This window comes from Takifugu flavidus, chromosome 8 (genome assembly GCF_003711565.1).
Source record: "Takifugu flavidus isolate HTHZ2018 chromosome 8, ASM371156v2, whole genome shotgun sequence".
Taxonomy (NCBI): domain Eukaryota; kingdom Metazoa; phylum Chordata; class Actinopteri; order Tetraodontiformes; family Tetraodontidae; genus Takifugu; species Takifugu flavidus.
Genome location: NC_079527.1, coordinates 15,207,897 through 15,231,365, shown reverse-complemented (window position 1 = coordinate 15,231,365; position 23,469 = coordinate 15,207,897). Strand labels below are relative to the sequence as shown.

The 23,469-nt window shown below is 45.2% G+C and overlaps 3 protein-coding genes and 3 long non-coding RNA genes across 7 annotated transcripts in view; 2 read left to right on the top strand and 4 right to left on the bottom strand.

Moving 5' to 3' along the window:
* Positions 1-4,957, top strand: part of gdap1l1 (ganglioside induced differentiation associated protein 1-like 1) — a 7,722-nt gene extending 2,765 nt beyond the window's left edge. Inside the window, exons 2-6 of the mRNA XM_057040347.1 lie at positions 426-618; positions 1,723-1,896; positions 1,992-2,086; positions 2,245-2,359; positions 2,426-4,957. Coding sequence (XP_056896327.1) covers positions 426-618; positions 1,723-1,896; positions 1,992-2,086; positions 2,245-2,359; positions 2,426-2,769 — 921 coding nt within the window. The 3' untranslated portion in view covers positions 2,770-4,957. The remainder of the gene's footprint in view (positions 1-425; positions 619-1,722; positions 1,897-1,991; positions 2,087-2,244; positions 2,360-2,425) is intronic.
* A 749-nt stretch (positions 4,958-5,706) lies between these two features.
* On the bottom strand, positions 5,707-7,792 carry fitm2 (fat storage inducing transmembrane protein 2). Its single transcript, XM_057040349.1, has 2 exons — positions 7,579-7,792; positions 5,707-6,943 (listed from the first exon to the last, which is right to left on the bottom strand). The coding sequence occupies exons 1-2, from the start codon at positions 7,749-7,751 to the stop codon at positions 6,334-6,336; spliced, it is 783 nt and encodes a 260-aa protein (XP_056896329.1). The 5' UTR covers positions 7,752-7,792; the 3' UTR covers positions 5,707-6,333.
* Positions 7,793-8,731: 939 nt separating this feature from the next.
* On the bottom strand, positions 8,732-9,762 carry LOC130530097 (uncharacterized). Its single transcript, XR_008951738.1, has 2 exons — positions 9,616-9,762; positions 8,732-8,845 (listed from the first exon to the last, which is right to left on the bottom strand). It is a non-coding gene; the product is annotated as an uncharacterized LOC130530097 (long non-coding RNA).
* A 53-nt stretch (positions 9,763-9,815) lies between these two features.
* Positions 9,816-16,912, bottom strand: LOC130529498 (uncharacterized). The gene is made up of 3 exons (XR_008951591.1): positions 14,543-16,912; positions 9,983-10,180; positions 9,816-9,882 (listed from the first exon to the last, which is right to left on the bottom strand). It is a non-coding gene; the product is annotated as an uncharacterized LOC130529498 (long non-coding RNA).
* On the top strand, positions 10,360-22,771 carry hnf4a (hepatocyte nuclear factor 4, alpha). 2 transcript variants are annotated; one of them, XM_057039764.1, is made up of 10 exons: positions 10,360-10,531; positions 18,864-19,038; positions 19,125-19,219; positions 19,536-19,642; positions 19,890-20,045; positions 20,395-20,482; positions 20,562-20,714; positions 20,810-21,046; positions 21,307-21,429; positions 21,815-22,771. In XM_057039764.1, the coding sequence occupies exons 1-10, from the start codon at positions 10,483-10,485 to the stop codon at positions 21,955-21,957; spliced, it is 1,326 nt and encodes a 441-aa protein (XP_056895744.1). In that variant the 5' UTR covers positions 10,360-10,482; the 3' UTR covers positions 21,958-22,771. The 2 variants fall into 2 exon arrangements, with proteins under 2 accessions (XP_056895744.1, XP_056895743.1); XM_057039763.1 differs by lacking the exon at positions 10,360-10,531 and adding an exon at positions 17,108-17,777.
* LOC130529499 (uncharacterized) lies at positions 20,184-23,469 on the bottom strand. The gene is made up of 3 exons (XR_008951592.1): positions 23,259-23,469; positions 21,253-21,427; positions 20,184-21,152 (listed from the first exon to the last, which is right to left on the bottom strand). It is a non-coding gene; the product is annotated as an uncharacterized LOC130529499 (long non-coding RNA).

The window sequence follows — 23,469 nt, the reverse complement described above, 5'->3', positions numbered from 1 at the left end:
TCGGAGCTTTGACCCATGAATGCAGAACTCTTGAACTTAGCGCGACACTGATGGAGATGTGCAGCGTGACTCTGGAGCTGATCTGATCTGGGGCCAGTTCTCTATGTTATTACTACTTTATTACCCTGCATTGGGCACAGCTCCCAGCTTGCACTTCCTCGTGCGTCGCCCGATATTCCCGCTCTCCCTAGACCTTGGCTTATCCTTCATCCCTCTGTGATGCCTCCTGGCTGTCCCTGAAAGACGGACTCTGTTCCAGGAACATTTCAGGAGTGGACCCCTTCAGTCTACTGCTGATTTAACTGATCCTCAAAGAGCCTGATGCTCCCAACATGGAGCCAATAGGTGCTTATACTGGGACAGAGAGGAGCGACCGGTTCTTTTTAAAGAAGGGTGCACCGTCATGTCTGTCTTTGCTGTCGCAGGTACGTCTGGTCATTAGCGAGAAGGGTCTGGTCTGTGAGGAGAGGGATGTGAGCCTACCGCTGCAGGAACACAAGGAACCCTGGTTCATGAGGCTCAACCTGGGGGAGGAGGTGCCCGTCTTCCTCCATGGAGACACCATCATCAGCGACTACAACCAGATTATAGATTACCTGGAGAAAACCTTTGTGGGAGGTGAGTGATAAGGATCTCACGTTCTTCTGTTCTCACCAAAAGTCCGTTTTCATGACGTTTGAAAGCAGCTTTTGAAACGTCGTTGGTTTTGCTCAGATAAGGAGCCCGGGTTCGGAAACCGTTTGGCTGCCTCTCCTCATCAGCTGAAGTAGCAGAGCCTTGGAATCCACTGCAGACCGTATGTGGTCTTCAGCATGAAGCTGCCACTGCTTCCATCAGGGCCTTTGGAACGTGAGCCGTCTGCAGAGAGCTGCAGGCGCCATGCTGCCCCCGGTGGTCGGGTTGTGTACTGCAGCGTTTGCTCTTTATTTGCTAATATAAAGGATGAATGTCAAGTAAAAATGAAAAGAGAGACACAAATGGATTATAAATAACCTAAAATTAACAATAATAGGAAGAAAGAAAGAGGCCATAGGGAGTCAGATAAAACCATCGTCGGCCAGATGCAAGACTCATAAATATGCTTTTGCTCTGTGCATAAATCCATAATTAGTGTCGGCCTGGAAGGTCCTGTGTCCTTTTCAGCTTTGTGGTGACTCAGCAGAGGCAGCGAGGGCTCATGTTTAATATCCTGCACGACCTCCAGGTCCACCACGGACTGGTCCTGCCACTGGACAAACACGTCCCAAACCATCTAAGGTTGATTGTTACGGACAAAAGTTCAGCCTCAGATCATCTTCAGAACATTCTGGGTCTGTATTCTGGCCACGTCCGCACGTCCTCTGGCAGCCGCTGTGTTTTCCGTGACGTCTCCAGTGTTGTGTCCGCCTGCGTCTCTTTGTCCCCTCACATTTGACAGTCAGCCCTCTGAGAGGAAAACTGGACCCCTCCCACGAAGATTCAGCACATTTGGTTTTGGTTTTTGCTCGTTGCTCTCAACAGATGCCAGTTTTCATCCTGATATTCTAACTTTATCAGTGTATTAATTATGTTAATGACCTTTTGTCCCGCCACTATTTATCCCGCACTTGAGCGACAGCAGATAAGTGGAGCAGATCAGGCCAACGGGGAATTCTGAGCCCAATTAACCTTTATTTCTTATAACTCTCATTTCTGCAGTCCTCCTCATGAATTATTTGTAATTTTCGATTTTCTCCCCTGCAGATTCGGTGGCTCAGCTGATCCCCGACGCTGAGTCGCCTCTCTACGGGCGCGTGCAGCAGTACCGGCAGCTTCTGGACGCTCTGCCCATGGACGCTTACACGCACGGCTGCATCCTCCATCCAGAGCTCACCACCGACTCCATGATCCCAAAGTACGCCACCGCAGAAATACGGAGTAAGTGGCGTCGGTGTGTTTCTGGTGCTCTGTTCAAAGAAAGTCTTCAAAAAAACACCCTCACACACTGTGTGGTGTGTGTGTGTGTGTGTCAGGACATTTGGCCAATGCTGCCACAGAGCTGATGAAGCTGGACCACGAGGAGCCCCAGCTGACAGAACCCTACTTGTCCAAGCAGAAGAAACTCATGGTGAGTTTGTCCTTCAGGGTTACATCCAGGGATCCGCTCCAGCTTCGCACCAACAGTCGTGTGTGATTTCTGAGCCTGATTAGCAGAAGAGAAACCACCAGAAGGAGGCCACAGTTCAGCTGCTGAACTTTTCCCCTGGACTTGTCGGTGATTTTCAGGCAAAAATCTTGGACCACGATAACGTGAACTACCTGAAGAAGATTCTGGGAGAGCTGTCCATGGTGCTGGACCAGGTGGAGGCTGAACTGGAGAAAAGGAAACTGGAGTATCAAGGTACGTCCCACCGGTGCTCTCTGTGGCTTCTCCCCATCTCTGCCTGACCGCTCCCTCATCCTGCAGGTCAGAAGTGCGAGCTGTGGCTTTGTGGACCTGAATTTACGCTAGCTGATGTTTGCCTCGGTGCCTTGTTGCACAGGCTCAAGTTTCTGGGACTTTCTAGGAAATACTGGGAGGACGGCAGCCGAGCCAACCTGCAGAGCTTTTTTACGCGTGTGCAAAAACGCTACGCTTTCCGAAAGGTGCTGGGCGACATCCACACGACCCTGCTGTCAGCAGTGCTACCCAACGCCTTCCGACTGGTAAAAAAGAAGCCGCCTTCCTTCTTCGGGGCCTCTTTCCTTATGGGCTCACTGGGAGGGATGGGCTACTTTGCCTACTGGTTTTTAAAAAAGAAATATATGTAGTGAATGCTCTCCTGTGGTGTTTAGTGTCCGTGCATTTGTGTGATGTTCTAATTTTCTGTAACGTTTGAGGACTGCAGGAAAACATACCGAATCTATATAGACTAAACTATTACTTACCTGGGTGAACAAATATGAAAACATTCCACGATGGCAGATCCTGGGCAGCACATTTCCTGATAGCAAAGTTTAAATTTGGGGCAACTTGGCGCCGCCGTGCAGGTTACGTTGGAGGCCCACGTCCGGCCCAGTCATACTGTGAACTTTGATAAGAAAGCCAGAGGTTCAACAACTAACGCCACCAGGGGTCTGCTGACCTTCGCATGCCACTATTGTAATCATCACGTGCCACTCGTCACCTCCAACCAGTCAAACCAGAGACGCCAAAGGAACCGAGGTTTGAAGGTGTAGCAGCAGCAGGACGTTGACATTTCTGCAGATGTGTTTGTTCCTCCTTTCTGGCTGAGCCTTGATTGTTCGGATGACTACAGCTGCCAGATTAACGTGTCACGCTGAAGAAACTTAAAGATGTTTTCATTTCAGGTCTTGGAAGTGGGTCATATATAAAGAGGCCCAAACCTGAGCGCGCTTTTTTTCCTGGTTCCTGGTCTTTATGCTAAGCTAACGTTGCAACCAACCACCCCATCGTACGCCTGTAAAGAACGGTTGATTTTTTGAATATGTTTGTTGTGCACCCTGCAGACGTTCATCGGTGATACACACACACGTGCACACACACACACACACACACACACTCACACTCACACTCACACACGCTCACAGCACGCAGATCAACACCTTTGAAATGTTAAAATTTGTGGGAAAATTGTAAATTCTACATTCTCACTGGCACAAGTGTAGGTTAGGATGTTGGTGTCGTGGGGATTTTGTTGTTTTTGTAAAGAATTTGGTGATGATAAATGTGGGTGTGAAGATTCACGTCCACAGATTAACCTCTGCAGAGATGGCGACCCCCCCTCAGCAATAGGCACTTTTTTCTTTTTTCCATTTCTCCCTGACAGACGCAAGATTGTTTTTGTCTCTTAAATCACATGTCAGTAATTTTAGCCTGCCAGGTTTGTAATGAGCGGTTTGAAGGAGCGTAATAAAAAAGCCTTTTGTCCTTGATTCATGAATCAGCTCCCAGTTCGTGCACATGAAAGCAGAAGCCACCCAAACATGTCAGCAGCACAGAGATGCGGAAAAACTGGAATTCTGCACCGGATATTTGCTGCGATGATGCGGACAGGTGACCTTTTCCAGTCATGGAGTTAGCGTGTGCCCACGTGTCGGGTCGGTCCCGTTTCAGTGACGAGCCTGAGCGACGTTCAGACAGCAGCTTCCAGCTCAGTTGTGAGGGACTCAGTTCCATTCACGCAGGGTCAGATTTGATTTTCTACTAACAAATTTCAAAATCTGTTGTTGCATGTGTTAATTATGACTCGGTTCTGTGTGAGCAGGATTTTACTGTTTTACAGTCATTTTCCTAACGTCTGGGTTGTCGCCGTCAGCTGCTTTTCTTCCTGGTTCTTCTTGCAGTTGCACACATGATTTTGTTAATCATGATGAAAGTCAGCCATAGATCCATCAAATTAGGAGATCTAATGATTTTTTTCTAGGATGCTCCATGTTCCCTCACAGGCTGAAGCAGATTTGGTTGAACCAAAGACGATGACCTACAGATATTTGTGTCCATACTCACATTTGCTGATGCAAACATGGATGTTGTAGTCATAAACTTTATGAACACTCGGGATCTTGCTGGGAGATACTTGCTGTAACTGGGAGGGTTTCATTGCTTTTCTATCTTTGCATGAGCAGCAGTGACACAAAGGCACGGAAGAAAGTGATAATAGTCAAGGACAAACATGTCGAGAATTTTTTCTATTTGGATTTTGCTGCCGAAGAAGAAGAGAAAATAAGGAAAATGTAATCAGTCAATCATCAATAGCTTCATTTTTTGATTGATTTTGTTAAGACCCCACAGCTGATTGAAGCCTGATGGGTTTGGAGTCCAAGTGGAGAGAGAGTAGTTGTGATTTGTGACCATTATATTTCACTATAGTATTTTTTTCATTTATTTTTTCTAGGTATATATGCATTTATTTATGGTGCTTTTTAATGCTGTTTGTTCATAAGCCTTAATTTATTTAGTTGCCATCAATGACAAATAAATGAAAATTGCAACATGTGTTTGTGTTTCGTTATTTATACATTTTCTGTGCACTAAATGAGACAAAAGACCCGACGGCTCGTTCCTTTGGATCAGCTCAGCCGCTCGGAATCGGATCAATATCTAATCGGATTTAGTCAGACAGGAAAAAACGACCGGTTGCACAAACCCACTTTGGTAATTGGCTGGATTGGAACACAACTCAAATGTCCTACCACCCGTGAAGGTATCACGCTGACCCCTGCGTCACGTGCCTGTGGGCTGTGTCCAATGAAAAGGCGTTTCGTCTTCACGTGACCGCAGAGCCACGCGCGCCTGTAACAGGAGATCTATAGATCCAAATTCTTTAGGAAGGGTTCGCGTCCAGTAAGGTGAACATAGTCGCAGGTAGATTTTTAATCTAATTTAGATCGACTTCTTGTTCTGGTTTCACACCAACGTTCTCAAAGTGTTGATGCGACGCACGTCTGCAAAATGACGCGATCTCTTCAGAAAAGATTAGCGTGCGTGCGTGTGAAAACGGGGACCAACGAGCACAAACCGGGCAGAAGCTGCAGCTGCCAATAATGTCGGCCTCTCGGATGACCAAGAGTCATTTTGGGAAGAGCAGCTGAACAGAAGCAGCAGCCGGGAATGATCAGGTGTTCCAGGAAGATCGCTGGATCACAATGGATCACACAAGCAGAGTAAATCAGATCCTGCGCCTTTTCTGCCTTTGTGATGGTTCAGGGTCTCCATATGTTCAGTAATGCAAGTAGACACACAGACTTATTAAAATCTTTTAATCTGTTCTGTAGTGCATGTTTTCAATCACAAGTATGGATTTGGACAAGAATCCAGCGAGGATTTCTGTCCTTCCAGGTATTAACCCTTCACCAAGAAACTCAACTGGGACTGTGGAAGGACAAAAACCCCAGAACTGGTCGGACTGGCTGCCTACCAGGCGGTAACCAGGCACCTATGGTGGGATGGGCCCCTGATGTGGCTCCTGTACTGTTAAATGTGTGAGCAGTGATATACTGAAATATCTTACCGGAGGAAAATGTCCTTTTTTTGCACTAAAGTTCTGCCAAAACCTCCATCCTGTGTGTAAACCTTTCTGTGTTCAACCATTCCATTTTATCTTTGCCACTGTGTCCAGTTCGACCAACATGTGTCCCACTATGACCAGTTCAATTCTGGAGCTTTTCTGCATTTAGGAAACAGATTCAGATTGAGCATGTAGTGAATAATAATGTTTAAAAAATTACTTCAGCAACAGTAAAATCTGTTATTTAAATGACTTAAATTGACCAAAGCTATCAGACTAAACCAAGTGACCCAGGCTGCACCGCCCTCGGTGCTGCAGAGCTCCAGGTCGGCCTGTGTGGGAAGAGGAGGAACATGGGTGCAGATTAGGCCTGCTGCTTCTGTCCCTTTAGGTGACGCACAGGGGGGAGTCCTGGTGACAGAGGCGTTAGATACCAAAGTCGATAGGTCAGAAACCAGGCCGAGAGGCCACAAACTGTCCCAATTAACTTATGAGAGAGATCATGGAAGTAAACGGCAGTGCAGGCAAACATCCACACCCAAATAATCACAATGAGGTTCAAGGCAATGTACAGGAAGTTGAGCACCATCCTGGGCAGGGCAGAGTAGCTCACCGCCATCATGGAGCCCATGGGGGCCATTTCCTCCATAATTAAAAGGGCAGAATAGGCCAGGATGAAAGCATGGCCCGAGATGTCAAAGCCATCCCAGTGGAGACCAGCCTGCTTGCAGCTGGCTTTGAAGGTGAATTCTTTCTTGAGAACAGCCATAGTTTCAGTTTCGTAGCACGAACCAGTCACATTCTCGATGTAGACGAAGGTCGCGGTGCAAACGTACCAAATCCCTGTTGCAACCAGCAGGGCACAAACCCGGCGGCCGAGGAAGGACACACTTCTGCTGAAGAGCGAGTTAACCAGGAGGAGGAAGGGTGTGAGCAGCAGCAGGGTCCAACCCCACGACAGTTTGATGAAATACCTGCAGGAGACAAGAAAAGATCATCATCCATATCTGTCTTAACTACTGGGTTAATCTATTTATAACTCAGAAATTGGATGTTAGTTTAATGTATAATCTTGTTAGTCCACACAATCATAAAAATACATTTTCTAACCATCTATATCACACTGGATAACTGAGAATACGGGTTAAAAATACAATTATCATTACCGTTGTAATGAAGCCTTTTCATAGTTTACAGTCATTACAAAAATCCAAGTTCCAGATTAAAATGGTTAGTGTCTAGTTGTTAATCAAGTCAACTTAGAATAGAACACATTATTGGTTCCATACTTTAACATTAACCTTTGGAGATTAATGTTTAAACGAAGTAACGATATACGAGTAAATTCTAACATATTATGGCAGAAAATGTAAGAATGACTCATTCTAAGCCTTTTTTCATTTTATATGAACAGTGTTTCTTTTAGATTAATCTCTTGTTCTAAATGAAATGTTTGCACCGGTCATTCAAAATTATAGTCATAATTTCAATCATAAAAAAGATCCAAGTAGGGTTGTTGAAGAAAAGTTTTATTCCATGTGACATCGAAGGAAGCGTCTTGGAGTTACGGCAGCTAAACGGACGCTAGCGGCATCATAGCGCTACATACACGTTGATGGCGTTCCTACGGTGGCTGAAATAAGACTGCGGGACGACATCGAGCTCCTTCAGAAGCGACCCCAGCAACGTTAGAAATAAAAACATCCAGTGAAAGTATCGTCGGACGGCTGGTAGCCTCCAGAACTTCACAAAGTGGCCCACAATGACGTCCTCCACCGCCATGTTTACATCGTTCAAGTGAACGCTGCTTCCGGGTGCGGCGTCTGACGTCATTTTAGTTCAACCAATGAGCTCTTTCACAGACGGCACGCGCTCTTTTTTCCGGTTTTATAGCGCATTAAATTTCTTCTCTTTTTTAAAAATGGCTGAATTGTTATTATTATTATTATTATTATTATTATTATTATTATTATATTATTATTATTATTTACATAGTGGGACTATGTCAAACTGCTGTATGACTTAAATGCTAAGAGCAAGTAGCTAATTTACTTAATTTAATTTAATTTAATTAATTTATTTATTTTATTATAGAATTTGCATTAAATAACTGCAGTTCACTAAAAGCGTTCTCTATATCTTGTGTTTTTGTTGCAGAGCCTTGTGAGTCGGAACCAACAGAACCTCAGCCGGTGTGATTTGAATGTAAACTAACAGCACATTTACCAGTTCTGCTGTCTCCTGCTGAGCCAACACTTGGGTCCAAGTCTGTAGACATTGTGAGTTGCTTATTTATTTATTTATTTATTTTATAAAACGCAGCAAAGATGTCTTAAAGAATGGCCAGAGAGCTGGTAACCAACCCCAAATAACCTAAAGTGAGTTCCCTCCGCTCTTAATTGATAGCTTAATACACAGCAGAGAGCAATGGTAATAAGACTACATAATACAGCAGGTTATTTTAAGACCATTTGGGTCAAGGGTCCCTTGATCGCCATATCGGCGTTCTCCGTCCGCCACTGGGTGGCGCTGCTGGACCGTAACCTGTTGGACTTTCTTCCGCGGTCCCTGAAGTCCATGATGTCCAGGACTGTGCTGCATGGTTACACCTGTTGGGTTAAATGGACGCTGCTGCTCGTGTCGACCACGAGGCTGCTGCACCACTGGGGCTGAAAACTGCCTAATTTAGGCTACAGGCGTTCTTATCAAATCTGAACCTGGAGATGTTGAATAATGCAAGATAAAATGTGCTTTCACACATGTATTGGTAGGGATTTATTTATTAAAGATTTATTATTTCCTTCCTCAACCAGCAGTGTTGTCAGTTGGAGCCCGCAGCCCTCTGCTCAGTGAGGATGACGGGTTACAGCGAACACCTGCCGTTAAAGGGGAGTCGACCAGAACACACACACACACACACACACACACACACACACACACACACACACACACACACACACACACACACACACACACACACACACGGAAACATTTCACCTGAAATTCAAATAACGACACATGACGGTTTTGGACGCCTGCTAACACAGAGTCACATATGATTTAAAGTGATTATATCAGTTATTTGTGTTGAGGAGACACTGAACTCTATTCTATGACTTTATGGATTCATTTATTTCTTTTTCTTACCTGTTGCAGATTATTTATGGCTGAAAGAGCCATTTTTAAAAAAAATAACTAATGCTACCCTGACTGAAGACTCTGATCTCATATATTGAACAAAGTTTTATGTCCTGATTGGCTGAGGTGTAAATAATGAATGATGCTGAATAAGAAAATGTGCTCTTTGTTTGTTTGTTTGTTTACTCCTGCTGCATGGCTACCTCCAGGGTTCTGCTGCCATTCCAGGCAGCTTTTTGGCAGCCTCTATGTTCAGTAATGAAGAGTTTAGTCTGCATTTTAAATACACATCTAACCAGTCTGGTTTCTATGGAAACGGGACATTCCCATCTGACTTTGTCTCACTGGGGCAGAAGGACTAAGGCAGGTGGAACAAGTGCAGTCTGGATGTGTGACGCGCTACATACAAATCATGAGGATAATGCAGAAGAAGGGGAGAAACCAGGAGACATTTAATGAATCGGCAGAGGAGCAGGAAAAGAACAGACCATAATAATAGTTTTAGAACCTTTCTTGTCCAGTCGTCCTGCCGTGGAATCATGAGCGCCTCTTTGAGTCGCACCTCAGAAGTCCTGATATTCCTTCATGTGGCCTCTTCCACACACCAGCGCCTGCTGCTGGGGTCAGGTCCAGGCACTGCCCCCCGACCCCCGACACTGCCCCCCCCCCCCGTCCCCCCGACCCCTGGCACTGCCCCCCGACCCCCGACACTGCCCCCCCCGTGCTGGTTGGTAGCCGTGTGTTCCTGCAGCAGCTCCATCTTCTCTGTTCTGTGCTGTGGTGGGAGGAGAGAGAAGGTGTGACCGACGTGACCTCTGGTCTAGAACAGGTTTCAGCTCTGCCCACAGAAACAGAGAAAGTACATAAAAACACACCTTTATTCTTCAGCTCCGCTTCACAAACGACCCAGCTGAGCAGTTCTGCGCCCTGTGCTGTGTCAGTGATGATGTCACGACGGGCTCGGTACATTCTCCACTCCTCCACCTGTCACTCCCCACCCGCTCAGCCTCCTTTCCCCTAGAAACTCTCCTTTTTCTTGTCTTTATTCACTCCCACACTGTTTGTAGGGACGTCTGAAGATGAGAAACAGGGGGAAAAGCAGACGATAGCTTTATATCTATTTGAGTTTCTATCATCGTGTTGCCGTAGTTACAGCTGTTGCATAGATGGTGTCCATACGAGCCTGGTTAATGTTTAACCTCTCCACCCACATTTGCCCAGATTAGGAAAATCAATAAGATAACAGCGGCAACGGCGGCCTTACCTTGCACCAACAACACCCTTCACACCGCAGCACCGCGAGGAACTTCCACATTTTATACCTCATGCTGAAGGTGGATTTTAAACAGACGGCCGAGAGGACGCAGCGCTCGACATGGTCAATGTAAACACTCAAGTCAGTTCAAGTGTGGAATTTCCATTTGGTGAGTTCTGTTTTTGTTGTAAAGTCCGTCGGCCGCCGGCCTTTTCCTGCCTCTGAAGGATCAGATTCAGGGTGGAAACGCCATTGGTGTCTGCCTCTTTCACACGGCCTTAATCCAGGAGGTGTGTCTGAGATATGGAGGCTGTTAAAAAGGCTGCTGGCGCTGAGGCCTCGTGGTGGCGAGGAGGCTCTTCAGAGGACAGTGAGAGCCAGGATGAGCTCAGCTGCATCTGCTCTCTCTTTAACTCAGGATGGAACCATCCACCTCTGCTCCAGTAGTGAGAATGTTCTGGAGGTTCTGAGAGGGAACACCATGATCTTCTGTCTGATTATTTATTAATGTCCAAACAGCATGAAGGACGGCTAAAGTTCTCTTAAATGTGCATCAAAATGAGTCTGTAAATTTGGCTATTTTGTAAATTTGGCACATTAATAAAGCAGAGATGAATCTTCTCTAGAGAAGAAAACAATGTTTTTGTAGATAATTGTTAGCAAATTCATCCAGAAATGAATGAGTTTGAATTGAAATAAGAGGCAGATGTGGTGAATCCACCAAAGGCTTCTTCACTTAGAAACACATCATTATCAAAGGACTCCTTCATCATAATAATCATGATCTGCTTTAGCGTCAAAACAATATTTTACCATCATCTGATCCTGATGATCCTGCAACTCAAAGCTCTAAAACTTTGGAATCAACGGATTCTGCTGCTGGTTGGAGATTTAGGATAAGTTATTACATTTGGCTGAATTCCCTCCTTAATCTCCATCTCTTGGTTTGACTCATCAGTGGCGGCAGCCAAAAAGACGCCCTGAACGTTCAAAACAAAAACGAATTCATTTTTTCAAGTCTGAAATCTCCTCACAAGGTTCTTTTTCCTCCTGGCAGAGAGGAAACATCAGCCTGTTAGCAGAAACTCCTGTGAATTCAGAGTTTTTGTGGCTCTGTGGTGCAAATCTTTGAGAACCAGCACATTTATGTGACAAATACATTCTTTTGCAGCTTCGCTAAGCTTCTTTTTGGCCTAGATGCAGTCACACTGGGGTCTTTGTCCAGTTTTCGCTCTTCTGTTTGCTTGTATTGGCGACTTCTGCAGAACGAGCAAACTTCCACATGGAACAACAGTGACCAGAACGTCCTGCTTCAAAGGGAACTGCCAGAAACGAGCGCGTTAAAACACATCTTCCAGGATTGCCTGAACCTTCCGCGGCTCGTTTAACGCATAACTTGGTGTCAGACGCGGGAGATTAATTGCTCAACGGTCACAACCTGGACAAACTCCCAAGCTGTGCTGTTGGCAGAATAAGTTGGGGAATGCAAACATGACAACAGCCGCTGTACAGCTCCTCGGGGAAGATATCTGTTTGCCCTCAGAGCTGAATGAGGCGTCTGTAGGTCAGCGAGAGGCCCACTAACCTGCCAGGGGAAAAACACAACATCTGCGAAACACCTTTTCAGGTGCTTTTACAGGTCTGAGGCTCATAATAAATGATAAAAACAAGCACACAGGCGCAAATTGGGATGCAATTAATGACTCAGTTATTGGGTATTAACACGTTAGCCCTGAAATGAGCGCTGTTTTCAGGCTACTTTACAGACTCAGATTTACAGTCAATTAGAAGCACTAATTACTTAACAGCAGCTATAAAAGTACTGATGAGGTTTGTCCCCCGTCTTTAATATCTGAATACTGACACAGTCTAATGGGCCGTCCTGATTTACTTCCATTAAGTACCAAACACACAACTATGGAACAACTTTGTTGATTTCCGGCTGCGTCGTCCTGCTGTGGGTCTGAATCCAGCCTGTCTGCAAGGTTCAGGGTTACGTGGAAGATGGAAGATGTTGCATGTGTGTACACCGAAACTCCTCGGTCTGAGGCCAAAAGGCTAGCTTTGGAGGGGGAGGACGTTGTTCTCTTGGCACCATTAATCTGAGTGTTCAAGTCTCCAATCAAATCTCATTGTGGCAGGCATTATGGGATTATCCCGGGCTCCTGCGGGCCCTAACAGCCAGCCCTGCTGGCTCCAGGCAGCACTGCCTGTTAAACAGCAGCAGGCCTGCTTTCAGCCTGGCCAGGCCTGGGGGAGCCGCCAAGGCTCATGGGCCTTTGCTCAGCTGGCCGGCTCGCCGGGCCTTTAGAGGGATGTATGGCCAGGATGGGACGCTGGTCTTTACCGAGCCAGCTGAAGGTAAAAGGAACCCGAGACCCGTAGCTGGTAGGTTAGTTCTGAAACAAGCCGCTGCTGTTTGTGCCTCGAGCTGCTGTGAGGCAGATTCATGCTGCTCCGATCGACCTACAGAGGTATAACGAGGAGTTTCTGAAGTAAAATACATGTGTGATGTTGATGCTACCGTATTTACATGCTAACAGACCAGTCTATAGTTGCAGGTGAAATGTTTTCGTCTTAATTTAACGATTCCATGAACATTGGAGCTTATTACATTTATTAATAACTTTTAGTCTGATGGAGATTTGTCCATCTCAAGAGAATCAGCATCAGAAATTACAAACGCTGTAGTATAAAACAGGTGTGGGGAAACAGTATCTCATTAATGGGATATTAAGCATTTGTTACAGAAAACAAGACAAACCGATAAAAAGAAATAGAATAGTTTTATGTTTTTATATGTTATATTTATATCAAGTATCATTTTTACGGACAAAATGCATGTTAAATTGGATCTGATAACAGTTAATTTACTCCTGGAAATTTAAGTCAAGTCTGAGTTGTGCATACACGTTTTATCCACTAGATGGCACAAAAGCCTCGTGATTAGGAAGAACGTAAATAATAGTGCATATTCTCAGTTGTACATGCAGTTTAAACTACTGAGTATGTAACATACTACATATTCTGCACTACACTAGTGTTATGGGTGGAAATCATTGAGGCCTTTTGCTCATATTTCACCTTTAATGTCACTAACAATTAAATCTGTGAGATTTGCATGATTTTTCTTTACTCTTTGCAAAATAATGGTTAGGAATAAGAAACTAAAGCATTTGAAGGACTAGGACACAGTTGTATGCATGTGAGCTGCAGTTTATAATATTGTATATTTGCATTGTTGAGTAAAACAATATTTTTAATCATTGACAAAATGGCAGAGGTTAAATGTGGAGTGTGTGTCTGATGACTTTCAGAGAATCTGAGAGATAAAAACAATCAGAGAGGAGCTGCTGACAGAGGGGATCAGGCCTGCGCTCAAAATGAATCCTCAGCAAAAACAGTTAATGATTACAGACCTTTATCACAAACTGTGATTGATTTACGGCGTGCATGTTTATTGATGCAATTGTTTACTTATTTCATGCACACGGGCTACTTTTTCAGTCTGGCGGGACGCGTGACAGGATGAATGTTGATTTAAAAAGTTTGAATATTTCGCAGCGTCTGAAGTCGGTTTGACCCAAAAAAAAATCCCATTTAATGACCAGGAATTCATCAATCTTGTCTTCTAAGACCGGAGGGAAAATGTCAGGAATATACGACAGCCTTTTTATCTACTTTACATTTCTAACACCCTGTAATACTACAAGATAATGAACAACAAAACAGGGCTGGAGGTTTATCATTACCCAAAAGACAAATAGTGACGATAGTGAAGACGGAAAAGCTGCGCATTCAACTGAGCATTTTACAAAAGTTCAAACACACGCGGTGGTTATTTAAAATATAAGGAACGTCATTTAACCCTCCTGTGTGGAAACCAGCGTATGTGTCAACAGAAAAACAAATGGCGGTGATTTGGGTTCAATTATTGGGGGCGAAGGCCTCTGAGGACAGTTCCACCTCATATTTGGAGCCGTGTTGTTGAACAAAATGCAGGGAAAAGCGTAACTTCAGTCAGTTTAGTAAAATCCTCCTGAGCTAATCTGTTTAGAGTCGGTGGAACCGAGCAGAGAAAATATGATATTCCCCCGCTCGGACGCATGCGCTTGCATAAGCTCTGTTATTTGCAGATAGTTATCTGTTGACAAGGTCTTTGCCATGACACTTTACTCACCTGTCTGCTCCATCTCCTGCAGCCTCTCTCTGCTGGCCTCAGGTCTGCTGGAGGACGCTGGTCCTCGGGTTCCTGATGTGGCCAATCTGCCTCAGGAAGAAACAAATTAGGTCCCCCAGGCAGCGATATATCCCGTGTGTTGTGAGGCCGTCCAGGCCGTAGTTTCCTTCGTTTCCTGCATTGTGATTATTTTACAACGGTGCTGCCTTGGAGATCCGGCTTGTATAAATGAAATGTAGTCATTGAGGAGAAGGTACAAATAGGCAGCAGTTGAAAATGGAGTTTGGTCAGTGGTCGGAGATTCCTATTCAGACTTTGTTCACAAACTGGAGTTTGAAGTTTCAAAGGGGAGAATCACACAAGTGTTACATCAGGTCTCGGCGATCCTTTGACTTTTAGCCTCAGGGCAGCAGTTTGGGTGACTCATTATAAGACAGAACGCTCAGTGCATCATTTTCAACATGGCAGCCGCCCGATGGGCTCCAAAAACACAACTTTATCGGTTAAACCCTGCACCGTGATTGGCCCGCGCCCCTCTTCTCCACACCTGCACAAACTGGGCTCAAACCAAACGGCAGATGTTGCAGAGTGAGAAACAAAGCAGGAAACTAGGTTTGGACCCAAACGATGAAAGCAGAAACATAGTTGAGAACAATGATGATTGTCGGGTTTTTCTGGGGAGGAGGCTTCTAGTAGTCTCCTGTGTGGGGGCCTCCTGATGTGCAGGGGCCTGTCACGGTGGGCGCCAACGTGTAACATTAGTGTGTTTTATCAGCAGCCTGGATGGGCCCTGCTGTAACAGATGACCTACATTTAGAACACAAACTTTGATTTTCCACCAAACACGACTGATATCATGTTTTAAATGTAAAAAGGCTGCAGATGGAGATAAACATTGTTGGTTTGTTCTATTTTAACCTGCAACCCACCAATCTTTTTAGATCCAGGATCTGAAAATCTGTCAGAAAACAGAATGAAAACATCATCGAGACATTTTCATCCAAACATCATTTGGTTTAAAAGCCTTAATGGAGAACAGGCGTCACATCTCTGAGACCCTTTCAGAACGAAAGGCTTTTATTCCTGAAGCCCATGTGGCCACGTTAGCGCTTGTGACCGAGATGGAGGAAAGCTTTCGGTAAACACGTCGGCGAAGCCCCGCCCACAAGATGGAGGGCTGTTTTTGGAACTGTTGCCTACGCTGGGACAGTTTGTCAGTTCATGATTAAGGACTCTGTAAAGGATTACTGCACAGATTATACTTTATAGTCCTGTATATGACGGTTCCTTGAGGAGTTCACAGAAATCCAAGATGGGAGCAGCAATAAAAGCACTTTAATGCCGGAGGAGATAAGATTTGCTCCCAGTGACTCATTCATAGCTTCATGCTGATTCTCCCATCCTCACCCCCCCCCCCCCCCCTGCTCATTGCTTTGAAATAATCAGTACACTTCTTGAGCAAATATGGCTATTGCAGAAGAGCCGATCGAAGCTGTAGAAATGTTGTAATGGATGACCTCTGTACACACAAGTGAACCAACACGCTCTAATTTGAGTGTGTTAATCACCTAATGATCACAGAAGCAGGTCTCCATTGAGTTAATCAGGTTCCTCACTCAACGTGACACCACAAGATCAATAAATCCAAGCTCGTGATCAATGAGAGGAGTTTCTGAGGGTGTAGCCATCGCTGCATCACCGCTGCTTCCATTTCTGATTGGATCCCAGCGTTAGCAAACCTCTGGGCCCCAGCAGAGTTGGGACATTTGTTAGCTGGGGGAAGAATCCTTTTATGAGCTCCCACTATACTGTGTGTGTGTGTGTGTGTGTGTGTGTGTGTGTGCGTGTGGTTAACAAGGTCACCTACACGAGCTTTACGGTTGTGGAGCTGCGTCTGAACTCCAGAGCGTTGACCTGCTGCTATGTACTGGCACTTTCTCTTCAAATACAAGACTTCTGTTTGCTGTGTGTGCGGCTGATTTGCGCAAGTGAAGCATTTGTTGTTGAAAATAATCAGATTACGGTTGTCGTGCACCAAAACTAAAGGGAACACATTTCAGACCAAAGCCTCACAAGCTACACAAACACAACCGATACACACAACCGGAGGTTATCACGGCGCGGAAGATGTCTTTAAACAGGAGTGGGACTTGCTAAAGAGCAGCCGCGCAGCTCCAATGATGCTAAAACTCATCATTTTTAGCACCGAAGCCAAAAGCTATCAAATAAAATATCAATAAAATAAAACTGTTTCACTTAGAGCCTCTACAGGACGTTACAAAATAAGACAAATATCAACATTACACTATTATTATCTGTAACAATGTGGAATGAATATTAACTCCAACATAGTTTGCAGATGATTAATGGAGGAAATTTTTAAAATGGGTGAAAAATGTAAAATGTTTAAATGTTTAAAAAGGGTGTGTGTGTGTGTGTGGTGTGTGTGTGTGTGTGTGTGGTGTGTGTGTGTGTGTGTGCGTGTGTGTGTGAGTGACCACTTTAATCTGGGAAGGCTGTTAATCAAAAGCAAATGAGCTGCGTACTGGAGTATTTAGTAGTTGTTGTGGACCCCAGCAGCCCAGTTAATTAAGGATGATAATAATTGATGGGATTAAGAGGACAGTGACACACTAAGTTTACATTCATTAATGCAAAGGCTCCATTTTGTTTAACGGGCATCAAAACTGGACACTCGTCACATTTCTAGGGCGGCGTTGAAGCCACAGAAAGTGTTGTTGACCATAAAATAAGCTGCTTTTTAGAGGCGGAGCGCTGATGTGGAGAAGAGGCGAGATGACACATATCAAAGTTGTGCTATCTAAAACCAGTGATTCACCATCAAAAAGGCTGGTTAACCATCAACCGCAGAGACAAACTCACACTTCCCCTCTGGGGTTGGACGCACGAGGCTCCGCTGTCACTCACCGCTCTCCATATCTGACACCAGGACCCATCATCCGCCACTGGGCCAAGGAGTCGCTCCGTTACTGGGTGGAGCTATAGGCTCGAATTAAGAGAGGTGGGGGGGGCGCTTGCGTGGAGGTGTGTGGAGCAGGACGGGGCACAATAGCTGCTTGGACAAGTGTCTCAGTCCTGCTGTCAGGTAGTTGAGCATTTGTTTGTCCAAAGTGCTGGCAGGCAGACATGGACATGGCAGACTACAGCGAGGCTCTGGACCCAGCCTACACCACGCTGGAGTTCGAGAACATGCAGGTGCTGCCGCTGGGCACAGGTGAGTGCGCACGTACGCGAGGGTGCCGATGAACTTTGAGACTTTTACTGATTTAAAACGTTGGTCTGGAGCGTGTTGTGATAGATGAGGGAGGGGGGTCATCTGTCCGACACCTTTTATCAGCCTGGACGCATGAAACGTGGAAGCAGGAGACGCCTGTTGTGTCACTCAAGCCTGTTTCAGCTGGACGTGGAAGTTCAGCAGAACCATGAAACGGCTCCGGTTACAGGCTGGTTCCACTCAGCCTAAACTGGAAACCAAAGTTCAGTTTCACTTTTCTGATTCACAAGACACCAAATTATTTATGTTTCCACTCTCCCACGACATCTGGCTCTCGCTTCGATTCTCGAATATCCGAATTTCTCATGCTGGCTGGGAATTCCCAACTTTTATGGAATCACTTCGCTGTCCTGGATAAACGCACGTCAACCCGCTGGACAGTTTACATGTTTGCTCATCGACAGATATCCTCAATTAATCCAACAGGTTCCTAACGAAATAATCGGGTTCCATTCATCCGAGTTTGTAGTGCAATGGAAAGAATTGTTTGGAAAATGAAATATTGGACTTCTTGAGTACTGATGTCAGAATTCTGAGCTGTTTTTTTTTTTTTTTTTTAAATGTGTGACACCTTTTAATACGTTATGATTGACTGGTTGATTGATAATTGTGTGCATTGTTTGCTCTCCGAGAGGTAATCAGGTTCCGATTGTTCTCTGCTAAAGTTGCTTTTGATCAACTCTGGTCACCGCGACCGTTTCCACCTTTAGGAGCTGTTAGCCCCGCCCACAGGAAATACCTGTGAGCCCGCTCATAAATACACGTAACTTAGCATTAGATGTCATTTTGCTTGTCTGCCACCAAATCAGGTTGATGGGTGGTTGATGAGAGACAAAAGTGAAGGTTTTAACATGAATAACATTCATGGAGTGTAAAATATCACCACCATTCGGGGGAAAAAATGAAGACTGAATCATAAAAAGTCTTAACTAAAATGAAAATATGAATCTTAAAACATCAAACATTTCTCTTATCTTATCAGCGTAATCTGTGTCACTGAACTGCTCGTCCCTGTCGTTGTGTCAGACTCCTCACCGGCGGAGACGGCCAACATGAACGCGTCGAGCCACCTGGGGGCAGGTAGTCTGTGCGCCATCTGTGGAGACAGAGCCACGGGCAAACACTACGGGGCGTCCAGCTGCGACGGCTGCAAGGGCTTCTTCAGACGCAGCGTCCGCAAAAACCACATGTATTCCTGCAGGTGAGCGCGCCGGTCGAGGGGGGTGTGAATGTTTGAACGCAGCCTCTCAGGGTTAGCACACGACGCTAACAGCGCTCGCTCGGCAGGTTCAACAGGCAGTGCATCGTGGACAAAGACAAGCGCAATCAGTGCCGATACTGCAGGCTGAAAAAGTGCTTCAGAGCGGGCATGAAGAAAGAAGGTAGGACCCTGCCTCCTCCAGGCGCTCCTGAGAAAACATCAGGTTCTCTTCCACTTCCCACCAGCAAATCAGTGCCAGAGTTGTGTGTGGTGAGGCTGTTGCGACACCGAGGAGAGCAGCACTTTGTTAATGTTCACTCAGCGCAGTGCTGAAGTCTCTAACCAGCTTTTGCTGAGCAAACATTTCCAAGCAATAATCGCTGCGTCCTGATAAAGACGACACTCGCAAAGACTTGCGTTCCCAATAAATGCGTCTGGAATCTGTTGTGCGGCGAAGAGGAGGGAGTTTTTAGTGGCTGTGCTTCTTCCTGTTGCAGCTGTGCAGAATGAGAGAGACAGAATCAGCACCAGGAGGTCCAGCTACGAGGACAGCAGTTTACCCTCCATCAACGCACTCATCCAGGCAGACGTTCTGTCACGACAGGTCAGACATCACCCCCCAGCGTCTCACCTTACACCCTGACAAATAAAGGTGCTGCAGGCAACCGCGCAGGGCTCTTCAGCCAAGCTTAATGAGGAGATCATTCCCTTCAATCAGGAAGTTCCACCCACGACACTTTAGCATCGCAGCGCTTTTAATCAGACGCTGCAGTTCCAAACCACGATTTAGACAGAATTCTCCGGGATGGAGCGCCGCTCCCACAGCTGACAAATGATCTCGCGTCACCCAGATCACGTCTCCCGCACCAATCCTGAACGGTGACATCAGAACCAAAAAGATCGCCGCCATCACGGACGTGTGCGAGTCCATGAAGCAGCAGCTGCTGGTCCTGGTGGAATGGGCCAAGTACATCCCAGCGTTCTGCGACCTGCCGCTGGATGACCAGGTGAGACTCATGCACAGGCCGCGCACGTGCGGAGGTGAAGGACGAGCCGCTACAGCAGGACGACCATCACAGCAGTTTTGAGTGAATAATGTCACCGAGAACTCGTGTTTTCCTTCATCACTCCAACACCTCAGTGTCTTTTGGGTTAATATGTTTTAATCTTGAGTTGAAGTGTATTGCTTGGTTTTAAAGTTATAAGCCCGCTGAAGAAGTACAGAATGATTAACAGTGAGCTCATCTGCCCTCTGTAACTGATTTTCCAGGTCTTCTTCCAGGGTTTTAGGTTGAGTTTGGTGCATAAAGCTAAATGCTGTTTAGATGGTGACCCAGACTGTTCTGTGTGTTCCAGGTGGCGCTGCTGCGAGCTCATGCAGGAGAGCACCTCTTACTGGGTGCTGCAAAAAGGTCCATGCTATTCAAAGATGTCCTCTTATTAGGTAAATTTCTGTGTAGGCTTTAATGCCGTTAACGTGCGTTTCATGTTTAAATCCCCCAAATCTGATGTTTTTCCTGCAGGAAATGACTACATCATTCCCAGAAACTGCCCAGAGTTGGAGGTGGGCAGGGTGGCTGTGAGAATCCTGGATGAGCTTGTGCTTCCCTTCCAGGAGCTTCAGATAGATGATAACGAATACGCCTGCTTGAAAGCCATAGTTTTCTTTGATCCTGGTACGAGCTCCACTACAGCCCATCTGGGACGGAGGGGAAAATCTAAACATGAACGCCGGTGTGCAACGTTTTCCTGTGCATCTCTTGACCCACAGATGCTAAAGGTCTGAGTGATCCTGGAAAGATCAAGCGCATGCGCTACCAGGTCCAGGTCAGTCTGGAAGACTACATCAACGACCGGCAGTACGACTGTCGGGGTCGCTTCGGAGAGCTGCTCCTGCTACTGCCGACGCTGCAGAGCATCACCTGGCAGATGATCGAGCAGATTCAGTTTGTCAAACTCTTCGGAATGGCCAAGATCGATAACCTGCTCCAGGAAATGCTGCTCGGGGGTGAGCTGCCTCACAGTTTGTTCCCAGTCTTTGTCTCCCTTTAAAATCGAGACGGTTTCCCCAAAGCCCTGATGTCGACCCTTTCAAGCTGACCCTCGTCAGAATTCTGAAATGTTAAACATGTGAATCAGTTTCACAACTGGAATTATGATTCACAGATGTCAGAGTTCTGATGTGAGAGTTCTGACTTGATAAAACTGTTTCACCTGTAAGTTAAAGCCATGTGGTCCGAAGTGTGTTGACTCTGAGGTTTGTCTCAGGTTCTGCTAACGAGGCTCCACATGCTCCTCACTCTCTGCACCCTCACCTGGTCCAGGAGCACCTCAGCAGTAACGTCATTGTTGCCAGCAGCATGCCGACGCCCATCCACAACGGTCAAATCTGTGAGTAGGAGAACATGCGAGTATTAGAAGGCTTTTATGTGGTGTCCATACACAGCTGAGCTGACGAGCCAGAATTGGCCGGTCTGAAGGACCTCAGAGACAGTTCACCCGCTCCATGTGCAGGTCAGCCAGGTAGCTGGAAGGACAAACAGGCTTGGCAGAATAATCCTCTAAAATTCTTCATGGAAACTAATCTGGCTTATTTAGTAAAAGAGAACTCCTGTTATTCTTTCTTAATGCGTTTAATGCTCTGAGAAATTTCCCCAAGTGCTTATTCTTATCCCGAATATTGTGTTGTCCAGGACGCTATAGCCCAGAATGGTACAGGCAGCATATGCCTGCTGGTGTTGCACTGACTCGGTCCTATTTTTGCTCTGTTTTGTAGCCACTCCTGAAACCCCGATTCCATCTCCACCCACTGCCTCCAGTTCAGAACATTATAAACTGCCTCAGGGGGTCATTGCCACTGTGCCCAAGCAGCCCACCTCCATCCCTCAGCCCACTATCACAAAGCAAGAGGCCATCTAACGACTTCGGAATCTTTATTCCTACAGATTTTTAACGTATTGAACCAGAGTCTTGACCAGTACTTTAATACAGTCAGGATTAAAGCTGTAAACTTGACAGAAACAAATATGTAGCTAAATAATATGAATATTTGTGTCTAAGCTCCTTGCAGATTGCTGTTTTACATCAGGGATCCACTTGTTAACACATGCAGCTGCAGCTCAGTGAAGGCCAGAGAAATTTAAAAGCATTCAAACTTTAATGGTTGCTCTTATTGTTTAAGATCATCACAAAGATTCTATAATTGTACATATGGTTCATTATTCGGCAACATGAATATTTCTAGAATGTCCTCAGTGTGTGCATGGTGATGTGGTCATGTCAGTGTTTCATGAATGTTACAGCGGCCTTACATTTTGTGTGTTTAATACTGCACAGTATTTTATTTTATGTTCATTAGTGACAAAATTGTCTCACTAAGAAAGCAAAAACTTTACCATTAAATGATAAAGGAATACAACTTCAGTTTATGGGGTCTCTTTTAAGTCCTTTAAATAGCTAGAATAAACTGTATATTTTATTTCATCAAGCAACTTTTTTTTCCAAACAAATCTTGGGACATATAGTGAACACTGTACCCACTTTTTAAATGTTATAGGCAAACACACTGAGGAGGTTTCACAATAATATATATATTTTTGTTTAGTACTTTGTCATGGTTTAACTGATGGAATAAATTTTGTGCCTTTGTAACTCGTACTGCCTTAAAAAATACACGGTGGCTTTGAAATGTGATGAAGACTTAATAAATCTCGAGGTCTATTTTTACATTGCATATCATGTATTTTATGGTATCTGTTGATTCTGCTGAACAGCAAAAAGAGCAACACAATAAAGATATCGGTTGGGAGATAAAATAGTTCCATCGCGGCAGTGCTGCATGATCACGACCTGTGGCATCAGATTGATAAAATACCATAAAATCATAACAGCCAGCACAGGTTCCAAGCAGTGACACAAACTAAAGAAATGTATGGTTTATATCACATTGTTTAGCCTAAATCAACAGATAAAGGCATAATATAAGCAGCATTTGGTTTAAAGGATACAATTTTAACACCAACATGCAATTTCTAAATATGACATATATTAATATACAGAGACATTGTCCAGGAGAGTGATTTCAACTGAGACAACAGATAGAAGCAGCACTTTTGTGTGTGTGTGTGTGTGTGTGTGTGTGTGCGTGTGTGTGTATGTATATATACACACATATATATATATATGATGGATATATTCAGGTTTGAAATTTGAAAACCTACTTGAGAAAAGTTGGTAAGCGGGAGCTGATCCTGTTTGCAGCCTGAGACGGAGCGTCATGCAGGTAAACACTGCCACCTGTCGCTTACAGGTGTAACTTCTGCATCACGGTAGATAGAAACATAGAATAAATAAAATATTAATATTATCAATAATAAGCACCACCACAACAAAACAGCGGTAGTAATGACAAGACGAAGAAGAAGAGGAAGT